The following is a 21,960-nucleotide window of genomic DNA, read 5'->3' as shown; positions in this document are numbered from 1 at the left end:
ATACTTTAACAAAACTGTGAGTGGATATTCAGGGCTTAGTTTCTTTTAAACCAAGCATAATTTCAATGGAAATTGCTGAGTCAGAAACAGAGGTGATTTAAACAACATGGATGAATGTAAAAATGCTATAGGTTCAGTAAAATGCGAGAGAAAAAGACTGCATAATTGTTTATAAACCCTTCAGAATAGAAAATATGTATTAGAAAATAAAAAGAAGTAGTGGTAATGGGGAAGGATTAACTGGATAAGAGCATGAAATGATGTAGCACAGATTTTAAAAAATTCTCTATCCCGCTTGGCAGTAACAGTGGAGGATAGGTACATGATAATTAATTAAACTGCAGTTAATGTTATGCATTTCACTCTAACTAAATCTATAATGTGACAGCAAATGAAGAGCACGAAAATAAGAACAAAAAGGCTATTTATTTAGAGGTTTGTAGTAAGTTTGTGTTTGGAAGAGGAGTGGAAAGCTTTACAATGGTAAAAAAAGAAAGTGGGATATCCTGGGTGATAGGTTAGAGTTGCATATTTGGCTTTATGTGCTTAGTTGTAAAGTAGAAAAGAACAAAAATTAGTAAGTTGTTGGATACTAATCACGAATTAGCGTTTTAGTGCTTTTGTACAAGTATTATTGTTTAGTTTCCCGGGTTGTTTGGTAGGAAAAACGTTCTGTGTTCTAAACAGCAAGCGACTTTGGACTGGCTGCGTCTCAGAGAAAGAAACCCACGCCCCTTTTTTACTTCACATCCCTGTGTTCTTGTCATAGCGTCCGTGGGAAACGGCGCCACCGCGGAGAAAAAGAACCGCGACAGTGTGGTTCCTGCGGAGCAGAGCAAAAGGACCTTCCTCCGCCGTCGCCATGATTCCCCTTTCGCTGATTGTGGTGGTAGTGGGTTGCTGGACTGCGGTCTTTTTAACTGATTTGCTGCTGAAGGTGAGTGTGTCAAGTCTGAACACCAAAAAATGCGCGGTACAAGGCCCTGTGTATTCGGAGGCATTCTGTAACCCTTCTGCCTTGCTTGCTCGGTCAGCATTGCAGCCTTTGGAAACTGGCCTAGGAAGAGTAAGGGAAAATAAAACTTTCCTGTAGGAACAGAGCACAACTTTTTACGAACACTGAGATTACAGTGAATAAAATAACGTTGTAATTTACAGTATTTGTCTCAAGCTTTAATGTGCGTAAAATAATCTTCCAGTTAAATGTAGATTCTGATTTAGCAGTCCCGGAATGCTGTCTCAAATGCCCTGTTTCTAATAAACTCTGAGGTCCTTCTCATTCTGGTACCACATTAAATAGAAACGTGACAAACCTTTTTTTCTTTTATAAACTGTGTTGGAATATAATACACATACCATTCAGCTGTTTTACCATAATGAAGTTAACCGTGTTTTGTTTTGTTTCATTATTTCCCTCTTTTGCCAAAAGAAAATCTCCCTCAATTTGTCGTCTTTTTGGAATTATAGACCCTGAGAAAGAAAATATCTACTAATGGCTAGCAGCTTATTTTTTTTTTCATCTTCAGTGATCTTTGATGGTAGTTTTGTCTTTCATGGAATTAGTCTGTATTATCTAAGTTGTCAAATTTATTGTCATGAAGTTGTTCATAATAGTCCCTTATTATTATTCTGGTATTTATAGAGTGTGCAATGATAGCACGGCTTTCATTTCTGTTATTTTTATTTTGTGTTTTTTCCTTCTAATCAGTCCAAGTACAGGTTTATCAGTTTTATTGATCTCAAAAAATCAGAATTTAATTGTATTGACTATCCTTGATTGTTTTTCTGTTTTAGTGATATATCCTTTATTATTTTCTTTTGTTTACTATGGATTTAATTTGCTCTTCTTTTCTCTGTTTGCCTAAGGTGAGCTGAAAACATAGACTTCAGATCTTTTTTAATATGTTACCTATCCCTCTTTAGTATTATATACCCCCTTAACATTCCCCTTTAAATGCTAATAGAGTGTACTTTAGTTTTTATTCCGGTCAAAAAAATTTTCTGATTCTCTTTTGATTTCTTCTTTTACCCATGGATGTGGTAGAATAAGATATCCATGCTCTATTGTGACTAAATTACTAACCTTTAGTCATTGATATCATTTTGTATTATCTGGATTACCCCACTATAATCATTGGAGACCTTAAAAAAACTGTCTTAATGACCTAAGAAAAATAAAAAGAGATGCAGCATTGCTGCTTTGGAATATAGTGGAAGAAATTTATTAGCCAAGGAAATATGGATGAACTGTACAAACTGGAAAAGGCAAGGAATTAGATTCTTTCCTTAGCTTCCAAATGAAACCTGGCCTTCTAATACCTTGATTTTAGCCAGTAAGAGCCATGTGAGACATCTGACATACAAACTATAATATAATAAATCAGGGTTTTTAAGCCAGTAATTTTGTGGTAATTTGGGTATAGAAAAGCATAGGAAGTATAGAAAACTATAGTATAATACTCACCTAAAATATCATTGCTAACATTCAGATTAATTTTCTAGTAATTAAAAAAAATGGGATATCAAAATATCCAACTTTAAATGTAGATCTCTGTTTCTCCTTGTAGTTCTATCAGCTATTGCTTTTTAAATTTTTTGGAGAGAAGCATGTTTTTGATTCTGCATATAAGTAGCATCCCACCAAATTTCAGAGAATGTAAAGACTTTAAATGATTAAGGCAAGCCTAATTTCTTGGGGGTAATTATTTAGTAAGAAAATAGCGCAGATTCCAAGTAGCTATTTTTGTAAGTTGGCAACATATCTCTTCTGCTACCTTTTTTGGGGGTATTTTTAAACCATAATATCAGACTCCTTTCTCCTCTAGGCTTCTGGAGTAAACCTAGACAAGCTAGTCTAAGACCCTTATATATTTTGCCTAGCTTCTTTGATACTGACCAAAAAATCTTTAAAATCATCATTCTGGGCAGCTAGTATCATAATTATGTGTAGAATATGACTTGCGTTTTCTTAACTTAAACAGTGCAAATCATTCTTTAAAATTGAGTAATGTGGAGCTTTTCTTTCTTTCTTAGTCATCTGTGTATTTTAAGCATTCGTACGAAGAATGGCTGGAAAAAAATGGATTAAGCATCTCTCCTTTTCACATAAGATGGCAAACTGCTCTTTTCAATAATGCCTTTTACAGTTGGGGACGACGGAAAGCAAGAATGCTTCACCAGTGGTATTTCTTTTTTATTTTTGGTTTAAGTTTTTCATTGTGATTGTGAGAAATAGCTTGTTAAATTAGGTATTTCAATCATTTTTACTTGTTTCAAAATTACTTCTAGTATACAGAGAGAAGCAAGGACTTGTCCAAATTTGTTTTTGTTTAGAAGCTGCAAATGGAGTAAAAATAAATAAAAACAAAGTATCAGAAACATTTAGAGAAAATACCATAGAAAATCAAAGCAAAGGATAGAAATAAGGAGATAATAAAGAAAAGGCAGAAATAATTAAAATACAAAATAGACGTGCAGTAGAGAAAACCACTAAAGCCCAAACGGGTTCTTTGAAAAGATTAATTAAATTAAACTTTCTAGTATGAATGATCAGGAAAAAAGAAAAGTAACCAAAAAATCAGCAGTGGAAAAGGAGACATTTCTACAGGTTCTGCAGATATTAAAGATAATAAAGGTAATATGAACTGCCTTTTACTTTGAAAAATTAGGTGACATTAATAAGTTTATTGAGAAACAAAACTTATCTGAAAGTAGGTTATATGAAACCACAGAAGGATAAATTTTAATTATTAAATCAGTAAAGGAAATTAATCACATTTTACTATTAATAAACTTGTAAAACAAAGGTAAAAAAAAGAATGAAATAAGTAAAATGATGTCATGTTGACAGAACCTTTATAAATATTTGAGAACTAAATGAAAAGATCAATATATAAATTAAAAAGACATGAGAATAAACCTAAATAGTATGTTTTTAATTGGAAACAATATTCAGCCTCTTTAGTTACTATAGAATCATAAATTGCATATTATTTATATAGATGAGTGCAAATTTTAGAGTGAAGTATCCGAAGTTCAGATGAGTGGAAGAAGCAGAATTATTGAAATTCTTGCCAGTATCTTGAGGCTATACAGTGGCTGATGTATTTCTTAGTATTCGAATGATGAGAAGTCGTACATTTATGTGATTTTACTTTTGACAGGTTCAACTTTGGAATGGTATTTGGAGTAATTGCCATGTTTAGTTCTTTTTTCCTCCTTGGAAAAACACTAGTGCATACTTTGGCACAAATGGTACCTGGCTCCTCCTCTTCTTTGTCTTCCTCTTCTGTTCACAGTGAGCAGGTGCTCCAAGTTGTGGTAAGTGTCCTTTAAAAGGAAAAGTTTAGGTTTAGATGAAAATGGTAGCATGTTTGGTATAAATCATTTGTAACAAAAATATGAAAATAATTTTTCAAATTATATGCCCTGAGATAAAAATTAGTAGGAATATATTGAGAATTACTAAAAATTGTTAACCCATTAAGTAGCTGCAGAGGAAATGGACCACTATTCAGAATGATAACAATAGAGATAGACAATGTAATTCATCCTGTTTTCTTGAGATGTTTAACAATTGAAACTATAGAAAAAATAAACCTACTTACTTAAATTTAAAATACATGTTTACTTTTACCTTATTAAATCACATTTTCAGAGTCTTGGATATGTTCTATCACTGGCTAAATTTTAATTTCAGTGTTAACATTTATACCTCACACTTGCATGAGTCATCAATGTTATGTTTTTACATTAGTTGTTAATATAAGGTACCATTAAGGATTACTAACAGTCTCTTTAAAACTCCTCTGTTGCCTCCATTCAGCTAGGTGCTTATGAGGTTATTAAAAGTCAGTTGAAAAGAATAATTATAATTTCTTTTGTAATAGCTCTTATAGGCTAAAAAATTGACTTTCATAGTGAAAGTCATTTTTTTTGAAATATGATTTATTTCTTCAGTAAACATTTATTGAGGGTATACTGGTCATTTGCTGGGACAAAAAAAAATCTAATTGTATCCCTCATAGAGCATTTACCATAGAAAGAGCTAGTACAACTGTGCTATAGTTGGATTTCATACAAGGTTCTATGAGAACAGAAAGAAAGGTGGTTAATTGTGACTATGGTGAGAAGAGAACAAAGGGATCTTCAAGTAAAGATTGAGAAGACTTCACAAATCCTGGAAAAGGAAGATAGAGAAAGAACTATAGGATATGGAAAAATAGAGGGAATAATAATACTAATACTAAAACGTAGGTACTGCTTTCTGTGTGATGACTATGTACCTGTTATATTTTATTCTTGGAGTAATCCTAGATGTTAACTGACCTAATTTTGGAAAGAGATTATAGTGGTGAGCCCATCAGTCTCACACCACTGACCTCAGAGCCTACGCACATTATGCTGTGCTTCTGTTAACAAAAGTAATGTTTGTAGTAATTTTGACCTTTGTATGGGAGATGTATAGTTGTAGGAAAGTTAAGTATGATGGCAAGAGAAATGGACAGTACAGGAAATAAGGAATAAATTCCAAAGTACCATTCCAGGAAATTTTGACTACCTGGGTATAACAGATTGTACAAAACAGGCAAAAGTAAGGTTAGACCAAAGACTGTTTAAAATGATGGTTGGACTAATTCATGTTACAAGCCATAAAAAAGTAGAAAGTAGACTAAAGTAGTTCAAAAAGAATAAACTGAGTGTATTCAAGTTGATTGTATTGGAGTGGAGTTCTCAGACTGTGATGATTAATCATATGTGAAGAGGAAGAAGAAAGAAGCATTTAGAATGCTACCCAGTTTATGTGAGTGAAATTTGTTTTTCAACAAAGAGGGTACAAGTGAAAGAAGCAGCCTTGAAGGGAATATGTCTTTGTTCTGCCTGTCATCAAGGATTAGGATGACAAATGTTCTATGTTTAGAGAAGAAATTATTTCTGTTTGCAGCTCATATGTTGGCTCTATTAAGACAGCTGTACTTTGCAAACATTAAGAAACTAGCTATACTCTGTGTTCTACTATGCATATTTATGTATAAGTTTAAGAATCTTATATCTCCTGAATTTGATTATGATTTTGTATCTTGGAGGACATATTTTTTTTTTTACTCTATAATTACCTACAGTTTTGTTCAAAGTTAATTCCTCAAAAACTGGTGGAACTATCTAATGTTCACAGGTCAGTATTTGAGTATCTATAATATCCTTTGTAATCATGGCAAAGTCAGATGGAGAATCAAATACCATTGCCATTAAACAAGACAAGCTGTTTGTATAGTTACATAAGTTCTATATAGTTACACAAATACTAATATTGTCTCCATATACCCATATCTTCATTCCATGTACAAAATAATATATCAGTGACCTAATATAGCAAAGTTATGGATTTATTTGAAATTACTTATCAAAACACTTTGTGATATAGTGGGAATATATGAAAGTTAATCTTAATTTAGTGAATAATTACAGAAGGAATTTGTTGAGTTGAACAAACTCCTAACAACATGTGTATGTAGGAAGATTGATGTTCTTCAAAGCCATTGAGTAAGGTCAAAGGATTTAAGATAATGAGCATCGCAAAAAAAACTTAATATTCAGTCTTGTACTTCCACATTTGGAACTGTGGCTTAAGTAAAACCTCCACCTGTAATAAAAGTATTCATTAATTCCTTTACCCTGATACTATTTATTATTATGAAAAGTTAGAAGTAAACAAAAAATCAGCATGTTTGAGGGATAGTTAAAATATATGGTTGCCACTCAGTGTAACATTATGCAGACATTAAAAATAATTATAAAAATTAGTATCATAACTACAGAAAAGACATTTGGAATTGATGAGATTTAGAAAGAGATTTAAGCAGTTTTACTTGATTTTGGTCTTCAGTGGTTAAATGAGGACAAATGAAAAATTCTGTTTTACACAAATGCCAATTGAATTAAAAATAAAGCATGAAATCATTACTCAGCTGTAAGAAAAGATGAAATATCATTTGTAACAACATGGGTTGACCTTTAGATAATCATGCTAAATCAAAAAAGAAAGAAAAAATTGAGAACCACATGATTTCACTCTTTTTACATGAAAGTAACGCGAAACAGACTCATGGGCACAAACAACAGCTTAGTGATCACCAGAAGGAAAGGGGCATTTGGTGGAGAGGGTAGAGAGCGTCAAATATATGGTGACAGAGGAGGTTTAACTTTGGAAAATACGTGTCACGTATTATTGAATTGTACATCTGAAACCTATATAATTAACAATGTCACCTCAATAATTTTAAGAAAAAAGAAAAAAGAAACTCCAAACCTCCAAGCTGAATGTTCTGTAATTTAAAAGTAGTATAAATAGCAATGATTCAGGTTCTCCTTTTCTATCTTACAATAATAATTTAAAGGAGGGAAGAGGAACTTTAGTTGTTTCAAAATCAGACTTCCATCCTTTAAGGGTAGATCAGTTGCCAACTCCTTTCACGTCATCGTGCATTCCCTGACATTTTGACAGGCTGTCTAATTCTTTTCTATGGTGAAGACTTCAATAAGGTACACTCCTTATTTTAACTCTGGTGTTTGTTTTCTCTTTAGATTGGTGGTGCGTTGTTAAAGAGAAACTACCTAGTTCATAAAACTGACTAGTGTTTTTGCTTTATTTTGGAGAAACGGAAAACTGGATCATTTCTGCTTATACCGCTTTTACAGAACATTCTATTTGTAGGTTTAAACCTTTTTTTTTACTTATTAAAATTATTAGGTGACATTCATTAATAAAATTATGTAGCTTTCAAGTGTACAATTAATAATACATCCTGTGTATTGTACAGTGTGTTTACCACTCAAAGTTTAAATCTCTTGCTGTATATTTGACCCCCTTAAAGTTTAATATAGAGTAAATATCATTGTCTCAGCACCTGCATGTGTATTTATCATTGTGTCTACCAACAGGTTCCTGGTATAAATTTACCTGTCAACCAACTGACCTATTTCTTTGCTGCAGTCCTCATTAGTGGTGTCGTACATGAAATTGGACATGGGATAGCAGCTATTAGGTAATGATATATACCTTTTTCTTTCTACTACATGCAAAGAAGTCTTTCATTTACAAGAGTTTATCACTAAAATCTCTCACCTTTGGTACTTTAGTATTTTTTATTTCTGTGGAAATTGCACAGTATAAATCAACTGTTGGTTCTTGGAGATGACTTGTCTTTTATATAAAAGAATAATATGAGTATTAATATGCTTATTTAACAACATGAATATCTATAATCTGGGACCTTCATAATTAAGTTTTTCTGCTGCTACAAAGTCTTTGACCTAATCCTTAAACCTAATTCTTCTCATCATCTCTGGGTCAGAATGATAACCACTACACTCAAAGCTTACCCATGACTTATCACCTGAGATATTTTTGTGCTTCTGTTTGTGTCCTGTGCTGGCTAGAACAAGAAAATCAAAAGTGCTGGGTGTGTTAACAAGTGTCGTAGCTTGTATAGAAACCCCTGTGGAGGTTAAAAAAAAAAAAAAAAAAGAAAGGAAAGTGAGACTTACTTTAAATATCACATCTTGTTGCGCTTGGTGAACCCAAATTTACCATTAAGTTATACCTAAGTATTAGTCCACTCAATTTATATAATAGTGATTTTGGAAAGATAACTACTGCTATAATGACCAAGTATAATAATAGAAATGTGTTTTATGCTTTGGTTATATGGGCCAAGTAAACACTGCAGCTGCAAGTTTCACCAGCAAGTATTCTTGGGGCAAATGGGAAGTGGGTTAAAAGAGATACATATGTGTAAATATGATCTGATTTGGTTTTGGTTCAGATTACCTAGAGAGATTTTGTGGTTTGTTTTTTTCAATTGAATTATAATGATAAGTCTTGATGTTGCTTAGCATTAGTTGACAGATGCAATTGCATTAGTAAAAATTTTCTCTTGTGTGATTTCTCAGGGAACAAGTTCGATTTAATGGCTTTGGGATTTTTCTCTTCATTATTTATCCTGGAGCATTTGTTGATCTGTTCACTACTCATTTGCAAGTTATATCACCAGTCCAGCAGCTAAGAATATTTTGTGCAGGTAACAGACTTTAAAATTATTTTTAGTGTTCATGTATATGTTGATGGTGGTTTTACGAAGAGTATGGTCACAACAAATGAAAATTTCTTGATTTTTGCCTGATAATTATTTTATAAGACTCCATATTTCTAAAAAAGCTGAATTAAAACATTTATTCATCTGAACCAGCCAAAATGTAGTGAACATAATTAATGACTGGAAATATCATGGAATTTATATCATATAAAGGGAAAATATCAAAAGCCATTCTAGGTATGAGTCAAAATGAGTGAGGAATGAGGTAGTATAGTATGCAAGGATAGGTAGATAATCTTTCTATAGTTGTGCCTTGTACAGAGTAGCAGAGATATTAAAAGAAAAAAATATACATCTAAACACACATACTGTATAAATACACACATTTTAGGGATTTCAACTCATAACAATTTTTGCAGCTACTTATATGTTATTGCTTCAATGTTTCTTGCTAAAACCTAAACTCCACAGGGCAGGCACCTAAGAAGAAAAAAATGAATGTTTACTGGAGCCTGTAAAGCTGCCCTAGAACTGGTGAAAAAGTACAGTAATTCTTTTAGTACTCTTGTGATTTGCAAGTCTTTAATTTTTATAATGAGGGTATTCTCCAAGAGAATTGAGAAGTTACTACCAATTGGAGAAACTACACAGATATCTGGACCAAAAGTTGGAGAAGTTAAAGGAAGATCTGACAAGATTTGAAGAACCATGGGTTTAACTGTTTACGAGCTCCTTATCCAGTGACCCAGCAGATAAGCAACAGTTATGTGTGTATACAACAATGTGTTGTGCCCTGTAGTTTCTAAAAATATATAGATAGCAACTATTTTATATCCATCCTTACATTTATTCAAAATGTCTGTTATGGCAATGCTAACCCAAATCTATGCAGAGAATACACTTTTGGATTGTTTTACTTTAGCTAAGTTGACAAGACAGATTCATCCTATTCCGGTATCTGTTCATCCCCCCAAACATTACAGACACAATAAAAATACAAAAAAAAATTGTAGTTGGAACAAAATATCTTATATCTAAATAAATATGATTATTAAAAATTTTTTATTAAAAGTAGGAATAGCTGGATACTTCCTAATGATAGAACACTTAGCAGCATTTTTACTAAGATCCAAATGACCATGCCCATAAAGAACAAATTATTACTGATATTAAGTAGTAGCCTAGAAATACTAGTTTAATTACATTAAGAAATATTAGTTCAATGGAAGGAAATTATAGAAGCAGAAATATTACAAAGGAATATGGATTTTTATATCTATGATTATTTATTTGAGGGACATAAAATTAAATTGATCAGAAATTTAAAATGTAATGAAGAGGCTGATTACAAATTAATATATGAAAAACTAATTCATCTATATAAAAATTATAATTACAAAATGTGAAAAAAATTCATAGCATTAAAAAATAACATATTAAGCAATAAATAAATTAAAAGTAGCTTGCAATGGTCATTAGGTGTTAATTATGAGTTTGATTAATCCTCTCTTTTTTTTCAGAATGTTTTTCAGTACTACCAGTAAAATGGTTTAAAACAGTCCTCAACTTGACCAGTGGGATAGGTTTATATCATAAAAAAGGTGACCAAAATAAAAATTGTAACAGGGATCCCACAGATATATTTGTAGGCACATTATTAATGAAAAAGTGGGTTTTTTTGGTTGAAGGAAATAATGTGTGCTCTACCACTCTCAATAGCACTGAGCCATTATAGTTACAGCTTACATATACAGGATGTACCTTTTGCAAACAAATGCCTCACACCAGAAAAAGGAAACAACCCAGAAAATCAAGGATCAATATGGTTTCTTCATGTGTATTATTTCAATAAAAAAGCTGTGGTATGAGGAAATATCATCCTGTAGAGGGAAAGATATTGAGGGAACAAGCATTTGAGCAGTTCTAAAAATATATAAAATCTTAGCAAATACAAAATGTAAGGAAGAACTAAGTAGAAATTTTAGTTAAGAAAGTGTTGAACTAACAGCATTTGAGCTTCGTTATATTTTTCTAAATGATGGTTATCCTAAAATTCTGAAAATATTCATGGTAATTTACTGGTCTTTTTTTATATTGCTTTTAATAAAGGTGTGAAAACAGAGGGAAAATTGAGTGTGATATATAATTTTGAAGTAGGAAGGCATGATACAGGGTAAGAATTTAGGAAAGTATTCCTAAATTGGACCTTACCAAAACTTAAGTATCTGTAATTAAAACCATCATCCAAACCAACCAGCAAACCAAAGGGAACAATTACATAAGTATTACAAAAGAATGCGTTCTTCTAGGCCATTGTCCTAACTGTACACTTGTATCTATCCCACTCCTTTAATGTGCTACAAAAAAGTAATATATTTGATAAATATATAAACTCATTTGCCATGTTCCCTACTAAGAATCACTTTGTCACTTTTTAACTTTTATAACAGGGCAATTAATAGCTCTGTTTACATTCATATACTTCTAAATGACTACAGAGCTGTCAGAATGTTGAAATTACCTAGAAATAAAATGACTGGGTTAAAAAATTATTGGATCTTATGAATCCTGATCCTTAAGATGCAAGAATTTCATTCTCAGATATACAACTGGGGATCTGAGCTCTGAAGACCCCCTGAAGGCCTAATGCTGCTGCAGTAGCCAGAAGCAGTGCTGTGCTGTCTCAGGTACCCTGCTGCATTTGCCCAGAGCAACCTTCGTGAGTGGGGTGTGGTGGGTTTTTGAGACATGTACTTTGCCTATAGTTATTTTCCTTCCAATAATCCTGGCTGTCAAATTTCAGCCATGTTGCTTCTGTATCTATTACTGTCACTTAGACCAGCTGCCGTGTACATTTTCTCAGTTGTTGCAGACTCACTTATTATGCACTCAGTTGCTACTTCAATTTCCACTGCTGGCCCTGGTAGGGTGTGGGGAGGTAAACTCTGAGAGGGTGGGGAGAATAGGCCAGGACCTGTTACTCAGCTTTCTGCTTCTCATGGCGACTGCTAGAACATAGCTTTCAAACCTCCATCCATCTCTCTCCTGGTCACTGGGTTCAGCTATAATATATATGCCGATCACTCAGGCAGGAATGCGTGTAGCTTTCGCAAGCACAGGCCGCAACCTGATTTCCCCCTTTCCCTGAGTCCCACAGCAAGCTCCGGACTGCATCAGAGGCACCTGTCGCCACCCACTTCTCTGCTCCCTGCTCACCTGACTCACCCACCATGAGATGCTTGATGGGCAGATTTGTCAGCTGTGTTCATATTTCCGGCTCAGTGTTTTCTGTTGGGATGTAGCAGTTCAATTTGTTGTCCCACTCATTTGCTCTGGACCAGGCAGCCTTACATCTTTGCCCTCTTCTACCTTTTACCATTGCAGGTTGATTAATTATTTCTCTCCCTAGTTATAGTGCTTCTGTTTAACTAGATCCCAGGTGTTACTGTCAAAACAGGTTTGCTTGCAAGAGGGATGAACAAAGCCTCAATGCCACTTTTGGGGGGAAGTGATTCTTTTTTGTCAAATGCTGTTCTACATCAATTGAGATAATTAAATGGCTTTTCTTCTTTATTAGCCTTGTGTATTACATGTAGAATAACTTTGGTATTACTGAGATGAGTTTCACTTGGTAATTTTGTATAATTCTTTTAATCAACTATTGGATCAGTTTGCTTAAATTTTCTTGAGTTTATTTATTTTTAAGTTTAGAGAAGATATATTGGTCTCTTTTTTCTAATAATGTCTTTTTTTGACTTTGGTGTCAAGTTAATAGGGGCCTTATGTGGAGTGTTCCCGTTTCCGCATCTTTATTAAGTGTTAAAAGGATTGTTTTTCATTCTTTATATATGTCAAGGCATTCACCAATGAAACTGTCTGTCTTGGCTTTCCTTTGTTGGGTGATATATGATACTAACTCAGTCTGTTATAGATCTGTTCAGACTTTCTCTTTCTTCTGTCACTTTTAGTAATTTATAAATTTTAGAAATTTGTACATTTCATATATTTATGCATTTATGCCACCTAAATTGGCATTAAATTTTTCATAATAGATTGATGTGACATCCCTATGATGATTTTAATAATTTGACTCTCTTATTTTTTTGGTGAGATTAGGTAAAATTCCCTTTTTTTTGAGAAACTTCTTTGAATTTGTTGACTCCATTTGCTATTTCTTTTGCCTCTGCTGTTATCTTTATTATTTCTTCTCCTTTCCTTTCTTTGTTTGCTCTTGTCTTTTTAATCCTTAATGTACAAGGGTAGGTCACTGATTTGAGATCTTACTTAATAGAGGCATTTATAGCTTGTTTAGTGAATTCCATAAGTTTTGGCATACTGTGTTTTGTTTTCATTTATCCCAGATCATTTCCTAATACCATTATGATATTTATGATACCATTATAATAAGTTTGGTTGTTTAAGAGTGTTGTGTTGAATTTCCACATATAGTCCTGTGATGCTTAATCAAATTTTGATCAACAGCAGATAACACAGGACGGTGGTCTTATAAGATTACAATGGAGCTGAAAAATTCCTATCACTTAATGATGTAATCGTCATCATAACATTGTAGCACAATGCTTTTGTAACCTGGTGTTGGCCATGATTATACAAGCCTACTATGCTACCAATAGTATTAAAGTATAGCACATAAATTTGTGTATGGTATATGATAGTAGAAAATAATACATAACAATTTTACAGTTTTTTGCACTTCCCATACATTTTTATCATTATATTAGCATGTATTCATTCTACTGATAAAAAATTATATTTTGAAAAACAATATGTCTTATTATACTGGCAACAAATTCACACATCTTATGTTTACCATGTGTCTTGATTGCATAATTTTATCTTGCACTTGATTTAACCTTGCTTTATATAGCGATAAGCTGTACAGCCTTGCCACTTAGGAGCAGCAGACTAAAACATAGAGTGTAGGTGAGTAGCTAGCTAACCATCTTGGTTTGTGTAAGTCTCTATGATGACAAAATTGCCTAATGACACATTTCTCAATGTATGTCAATAAACAACACATGGACGTAAAAGATATTCACAGATATCATTTTCTTATTGGTGTCTAATATTCTGTTGTCTTCAAAGAATGAACATTGTATGACTTAAATGTTTTTAATTTTTCAGATTTGTTTAGCTGACTGGCTTATTTATAATGGAGATTATAAATAAGAAAAATATCTACTCTCCTATTGGGTGGAGTATGATATATGCTTTTTAGCTTTAGTTGGTTTATAGTATTATCCAACTTTTTCATTTCCCTATTTATATTTGTTAGTCGAACTTATTTGAAGTTGAGAAACCCTGTAATAGCATTAAAAACTTAATATCTACCTATCATCTTTCTCTGTCTCCCACTATTAATCCTGCTGCCTCTATATCGTCTATTCCTCCTCCTTCACTACTTATCCATCTCCCCATCTTCCTCTTTCACACTCTCTCACACCCCTCTCTCATCCCATTTCTTTAACACCCTCCCCCTCACCCCCTTTCTCTTCATCAGTTCCTCACTTAGTCTTCCTCTCCCTCTCCATCTGCCTCTCATCCCTCCCTTACACCCTCTCCTTCAGTCCCCCTCTCTCTCCCTCGTACCCTCTACATTTTCCTCACTCCCTCCTTTTTCCCTCCCTCTCACTTTATCCTCCTCACTCCCTGCTTCTCACTCTCTCCCCCTTATTTTTTCTCCCTCCTGTTTTCTCTCTCCCTAATTCCCCTTCCTCCGTCCCTCTTCCACATTCTCTCTCTCTCACACTGTCTTTATTTCCCCCTTTGCCTTCTTCCTCCATTCTCCCTCTATCTTTCTTTCCTTCCTTCTTCCCTCTCCCTTTCTAACTCTTCTTTTCTACCCCTCTACCTGTTTCTTTTTTACTTTTTTTATTTCTCTTTTTAAAACTTTCATTGGCCATATGTAGTATGATAGCTAGTGTCCCTGGAGGGCCTTAGATATTTTTTTTTTTCGTTCTTTTCTTTTTGTCACTTGGGTAATCTTAGTTTTCATTCAGATTTCTTGACTGTCCTCTCACATTTGCTCTTCAACCCATCTAGTGAATTTTGAAGTTCAATATTTTAATTTCCATAATGAGAATTATTATTATTTTTTTAATAATTTGAAACTATTTATTGATTCTCTTTGCATGGTGAGACATCATGCCTATCAGTTCTTTTTTTGGTATGTCATTATTTCCTTTAGTTTTTTGTTTATATTTAAGATTGCCAGTTTAAAAGCTCTGTAAAGTAGGTTTAATGTCTGGGCTTCTTGTCAAGGAGGTTTTGTTGAAATTTTTTCCCTTCGTGTTTAGGTCATAGTATTCTGTTTTCTTGCATGCAATGTAAAAATTTGTTAAAAAGTGGATTTTTTGAGTATTATAACATAGCTTCTCTGAAAATGAGACCTTTATCTCCCCAGATTTGTTGTTGCTGCTGGCTGTAATTGTTGGATTGCTATTATTCCTGAACTACTTTTTATATTACATACTTTGTTGTGTGATACCACTAAAGTCACTTTTTCATTGGTGCAGTGGTCAGCTATTGATTGAACAGAGAGTTCCTTAAACATTTAGAACCAAAAAAGAATAAATTCCTAATCTTTGCAACTGACTTCTGTATTTGTCAGAAGAATACTCTTAATGCTTGGGCAGGTAATTTTCATCTCTACCTTAGTTTTTACTTCTTGCTTTACAGAGCTTGAAAAGCTGCTAGAGGTGTAACTTTAGCAGCCTCTTAGGAATTGAGCCATGCAGCAGGAGATAAACATCTGGTGAGTGAGGGAAACTTCATCTGCAAATGCACTACAGCGAGGGCCTCGGTTCTACCTCAGATCATCAGGTGTTAGGTTCCCATAGAAGCATGAACCCTATTGTGAACTGTGCATGCCAGGGATCTAGGTTGTGTGCCCCTACGAGATCTGACATGGAGCTGAGCCAGTGATGCTAGTGCTAGGAGTGGCTGCAAGCACAAAAAAACATTGGCAGAGAGGTCTGACTGCACATAGACCATAGTAAATCAATTACTTGCAGACTCACTTTAAAACTTTATAAGTGAGGGGCTACTGATTGTTAAGCTGCATCTGCTGGCAGGCTTTATAGTGTCAAGTGAGTTGATGTGCTTTACTTGTATAGGTGCACTTTGTGGCAGGCTTTAAGTCAGCATCTGACACTTACTTTAGTTTGCATGTGGCCCACCCATTATTTTATTTACCACTTCCATCTGTGCCTCTCTCCCAGACTGTGCACTTGTCTCACAGTTCTGGTAGGACCAGAAGCTAACCCTAGACAAAATGAGTAAAAAACAAATGTCACTGGAGAGCATCTTTGAAAGGGAGAAAGACTCAATGATGAAATGGCAGAAGACTCTAAAACTGCCAACGAAAGAAAATACCAAGACTCCTACTTAATTTATAGATTCATTGCAACAGGTGATTCACATTCTGTAAGCCTGCCTTGTATAATATATGGCAGCCAGCTATTCAAGAAAGTCATGAAATCTTCAAAACTGCTTCACCACGTGAAGACCAAGCACCCTGCCATTAAAAGACAAGTCTTTGGAATTTTTCAAAAGAAAAAAACATGAACAGGAAGAACAGAAGTAATTATGGAAGGCCACTACTGCATCAAATGAGAAAATCAGTCTCAGTGGCTAACCACATTGCTAAGGCTAAGAACCTCTTTACTACAGATGAAGAGTTGATCCTGCTGTTAAGAACGGCTATCATGAAACTTTTAGGAGGCTACCATTCAAAAGATGGTATGTGTTCCTCCTCTTTTGGGTCTCACCATAACTAGACAAATGATGAAATAGCAGAGGATATTGGGGCAAATTGTCAGGATTAATGAGTCACCATGTTATGTGATCAACATTTGATGAGTTTACTGATGTTGACAACAAGGCAAGAATGATAGTTTTTGTGCAATCCGCTTTTCAGGCGGATGTGCATGCGTGAGGATGTTATGTGCACTTTGTCACCAGCCATCACCACAGCTGTAGAGCTATTCACGTCTTTGATGATCACGTAGCAGGTCACTGGTCACTCTGTCGGCAAATGCAAAGACAGAACGGCAGCCGTAACTGGCAGGTCACTGGTCACTCTGTCGGCAAATGCACAGACAGAGCGGCAGCCGTAACTGGATGGCTTTCTGGTTTCACTACTTGGGTCAAAAGAGTCGCTTCTGAATATGAGTCTATGCACTGTCATCCACAGAGAAATGCTGGCGACCCAAAAAATGTCACCCGAACTTATCGTATTGCATGATGTGATGAAAACGACACCCACATTGAAGTACGCACCCTTCACTCCCGTCTGTCCGTGTGGCTCCATGAGCAGGGGGACGCAGAGCACACGTGTCTTCTCTCACACACGCGTGAGATGGCTTTCTACAGGCAGGTCACTGGCCAGGGTTACGAGAGCCACTCCAGAGATCTCTTTTAGAAAAACAGTCACCACTGGTAGTAGCACATTTCAGTGGCAGGTCGCAAAACTTGCTTGCTTGTGTGACATGTTCGGCCTGTTTAACCAAGCGAAGCTGTCACCTCAGGGGAGAGCGACGCCTGTGTTCACATGGGCACTTGAAGTGGCTGATTCAAAGCCGACCTAGGATTACGGGGGCGACGAGGGAACACTGGGATTTTTGATGTTTCAAACATTAGCAGAGATTTGGAAAGAGACTGAGCCAGGCCTTCCTTCTCCCAGCTGGTGCGTGATCCCCTATCTCAGCTCTCAGAAGAGACTGCGCGAGACGTCCCAGCCTCAAAAGACCCCCGACCTAGGGAGGAACGGATCCGCGACCCATCTGGGAATAAGCCAGGTGAATCAGCTTAGTCCATGCCAGATGATCAACTGCTTGAGATCGCAAATAACAACATCCTTAAAAGTGCACTTGAGACAAGGTCAACTCTCCACACGTTCTGGATCAGAGTCAAGGCGGAGTATCCTGAGATGGCCACCAAGCGCTGAAAAACCTACTTCCATTTCCAACACCCTATCTTTGTGAGCAGGGTTTTCTGCAGTGACTGCAACCAAAATGAGATTACGGAATAGACTGGACACAAGCAACACACTTCGGCTGTCACTATCTCCCATCATCCCCTGAAGGGACCGTCAAGCTGCAGGAAAGCAGGCTCAGGGCTCCTGCTGATTCGGAATTAATGGTGAGCTATATAATTATTTCATTATGTATTGCAGTGTAACAGTAATAGAAATCAAGTGAACAATAAATGTAATGCACTTGAATTATCCCGAAACCATCTGTTCCCCCCAGTCCATGGAAAATTGTCATCCACAAAACTGGTCTCTGGTGCCACAAAGGTTGAGGACTGCTGCTGTAGGGACTTTTCAGGTACTTCTGTTGTGTACCAAGAACTGAGCATATGATGGTTTTCCCAATAACAGAGTTTTCAAGACCATAGCATCTTATTCTCTGGTCTTTTCTTTCAAACTTTCAGTTTGCCAGTAGTTGTTTTCAATGGTAATTTCTGGTTCAGAAACTCAACATTAAAGGTCCAATTAGGCAGTATAAACATAACCCTTTGAACAGGTCTTTGGGGAACCACCAGAAAGATCAAAACAAACTAACACAATTTTTAAAGAATAAGGTTTGTCCTACTCCCTCTGGTACTATAAAATTGTGGACATTTCTTTTTTAGTCTATTGTAATTTGGGGGAGCAAAGGAGGCGTCTGATTAAGTTAAAATGCAGCCAAAGTTCTCTAGCAAGACCCAGGGTATTTCTATTATTAAGCCTTTTGTCTAGTTTCAATAAAGTGATTCTACAAATGAAAGATGAGAGATTACAGCTATTCTTGAAAAACATACAGTGAGACCACTGTAATCAATTATATATGAACACATAAGACAACCTAAAAATAGATAAATTCCTAGATGCATACAGCCCATCAACTCCAAGTCATGAAGAAATAGGAAATATTAACAAACTAATCATAGAGAGATTGAAATAGTGCTTAAAACCTCCCACCAAAGAACAGCCCAGGACCACATGGCTTCATGGGTGAATTATACCAAAAATGCAAAGGTAAGTTAATGCTAGTCCTTCCGAAACTCTTCAGGAAAAAAAAATTCAAAGAGGCCATATAACTCCCAACTTCATTTTATGAAGGTAACATTACCCTAATAACAAAGCCACAAGAGGATTCTATGAGAAAACTACAGACCAGTATCACTGATGCATATAGATGCAAAACTCTCCACCAATATACAAGTTGAATATAATAGAAATTAAAAGGATCAAATAGCATAATCAAGTGTATTCATCCCTGGGATGCAAACATACTTTAACATAGGCAAATCAATCAGTATGATACAACATGTTAATAGAATAAAAGACAAAAAATCACATGATCATCTCACTAGCCATAGGAAAAAAGCACTGGACAATATTCAATATTCTTTCATGATAAAAACACTCAAAATTTAGGTATAGAAAAAACATATTAAATAAAGGTCATATATGAAAACCTCATAGCTAACATCATTCTCAACAATGAAAGATTGGAAATTTTAAGATCAAGAACAAACTAAAAGGTCTCAATGTCATTATTCTTATTCAGAAAAGATCACACACTTGTATAAATTAATGGTATGCAAATTTTCTGAAATTAGCGATACAGGTAATTGATGATATGAATTTTTTTTAGAGTTAAATTGTATTATCTTCAATATGTAGTGTTAACATATTCACGTTTTAATATCAATATTTGTAATGAAAGAGGCTTTTTAACTGTACATTTGTCTGCAGTAACTAGTAAGTAAATTTGTCTCCTCCACAATTTGTCACTTAGTAATTTATCAGAATGTGCAATTGTTATGAAATTTCAGTTCCAACATCATATCATACCTGTGCTTGGTTTGCTTATTCCTGATTTTCTTTTTACAGGTATCTGGCATAATTTTATTCTTGCACTTATGGGCATTTTAGCTCTTATTCTCCTCCCTGTAATTCTTTTGCCCTTTTACTACACTGGAATTGGGGTGCTTGTCACAGAACTCGCTGAGGTAAATAATAGATTCCTGTGTGGTGTTTTTCACCAAATTTGTCACTTAATACTTATTTTTTCAAGTTTTCCTCATATACAGACTGCTTAGTTTTTTTCCCAAAGAAATTACCATTTTTATAATTTCAAAAGTAATCACTGTAAAACAATTTCTTTTGAAGAATTTCAAAACCATAACTTGGAACACAACTGTTTCTTTAAAAATATCATGAAAACTGTTTTTCCTTCTCAGTTACAAAGATATATAAATATTCTCTACCTGTAGTTTATGGATAAGACACATCATTTGCCTTGTTTGAGTTGCATTTTTGAACAAATGTATTTACTGCTAAGAACTAAGAAAGAAAAAAACTCAGCTTGCCAGCCAGAACATTTAATAACAATGTTAAAGTCATCTCTTTAGTCTATATTTCACACACTTGGAAGGTAAACTAAATTAAGACTTTTGTTTAGGGACTAAAACAGGAAGATTCCTGTGAGTAGCAAATAGCTTACATGATTCAGATTATTAGTAGTTTTGTCTGCATACATATTTTGAGATTATGTAAGGAATTGTATTATATACTTATAGGAAATAAGAAAGTGAAGGTCATAAGAGAAAATGATGTGGTTTTACCAAATATGTGTGTATATAAATTAATAGCCTGACACAGACTTTGTTATCATTTTATGTTATTAATCAGCAAATGGATTTTTTTTTCAGTTGCCAAGTATTCAAAATTATGAAGTTTTCTAACATTCTGTGTGTTGCATTCAAAGCCACTTTAACTGGTTATTTTCTGCTTTATTCACAAAATCTTAATTACATTAGGGTCTTTAATATTTGCTCAGACTAATTCTAGCCTGTCTTTATACATTATCTGATTTAGTTTTCCTCTCCTACCAAGGACTCACCTGCCATTGGACCCAGAGGCCTTTTTGTGGGAGACCTTGTCACTCAACTACAGGATTGTCCTATTACTAATGTGCAAGATTGGAATGACTGTCTAGATACTATCGCCTATGAACCCCAGATTGGTTACTGTATAAGTACGTCAACTTTACAACAATTAAGCTTCCCAGTTAGAGGTGTGTATATTTTCTCAGTATAATATAATCCTTACCATTTACTGATCCTTAGAAATGTTTGTTTATTTATTTTGTTCTTTTGTGAAATTTTATTAAATTTATTGGGGTGACATTGATTAATTATATCAGTTTCAAGTGTAGAATTCAGTAATATGTCATATGTATATTGCATTGTGTTCATCACTGAAACTCAAATCTTCCATCACCAAATATTGACCCCCTTTACCCTGATCTACCTCTTCCAATCCCTTCCATCTAGTAACCACTACACCACTGTCCATATCCATAAGTCTCTGTTTGTGTTGTTTTTTTGTCTCAAGGACCATCCAGGTTGTTGCAAATGGCAGGATGTCATCTTTTCTTATGTCTGAGTCATATTCCATTGTATATATGTGCCACAGCTTCTTTTCCTCACTTTAGTGACATATAGTAGACAGTTTCTCATATTTACATTGAGTATTTTTTTCAATTGTACTTGACATACAATCATATATTAGTTTCAGCTGTACAGCCTATTAATTAGAGATCAATGTAACTCATAAAGTACTCACCCCTTTCCCTTACATATCTGTTATAACTTTATTAACTATTTTTCCTATGCTACACTTTATACCTATCTCCATGTCTATTTCGTAACTATCCATTTGGACTTCTTAATCTCTTTGCTCTTTTTCACTGTTCTACCCAAATTCCCTCCCATCTGACAGCCCACATAATAGTCTCAATATCTATGAGTTTGTGTCTGTTTTTGTTGTTCTTATATCTTTTGTTTTTTA

General features: G+C 34.6%; 1 protein-coding gene across 3 annotated transcripts in view; it reads left to right on the top strand.

Annotated features, from left to right (window-relative positions):
• The first annotated feature begins 787 nt into the window (after nucleotides 1–787).
• LOC107507194 (membrane-bound transcription factor site-2 protease-like) overlaps nucleotides 788–21,960 on the top strand; it is a 37,545-nt gene continuing 16,372 nt past the window's right edge. The window contains exons 1-7 of one of the 3 annotated variants that reach the window (XM_016138232.2): nucleotides 788–937; nucleotides 3,034–3,182; nucleotides 4,164–4,320; nucleotides 7,942–8,045; nucleotides 8,953–9,080; nucleotides 19,999–20,117; nucleotides 20,986–21,184. In XM_016138232.2, coding sequence (XP_015993718.1) covers nucleotides 863–937; nucleotides 3,034–3,182; nucleotides 4,164–4,320; nucleotides 7,942–8,045; nucleotides 8,953–9,080; nucleotides 19,999–20,117; nucleotides 20,986–21,184 — 931 coding nt within the window. In that variant the 5' untranslated portion in view covers nucleotides 788–862. The remainder of the gene's footprint in view (nucleotides 938–3,033; nucleotides 3,183–4,163; nucleotides 4,321–7,941; nucleotides 8,046–8,952; nucleotides 9,081–19,998; nucleotides 20,118–20,985; nucleotides 21,185–21,960) is intronic. The other 2 variants (XM_016138233.2, XM_016138234.2) reach the window with 2 other exon arrangements.

Source organism: Rousettus aegyptiacus, unplaced genomic scaffold (assembly GCF_014176215.1).
Source record: "Rousettus aegyptiacus isolate mRouAeg1 unplaced genomic scaffold, mRouAeg1.p scaffold_m13_p_19, whole genome shotgun sequence".
Lineage (NCBI taxonomy): Eukaryota > Metazoa > Chordata > Mammalia > Chiroptera > Pteropodidae > Rousettus > Rousettus aegyptiacus.
This window is presented reverse-complemented; position numbering and strand designations above follow the sequence as displayed.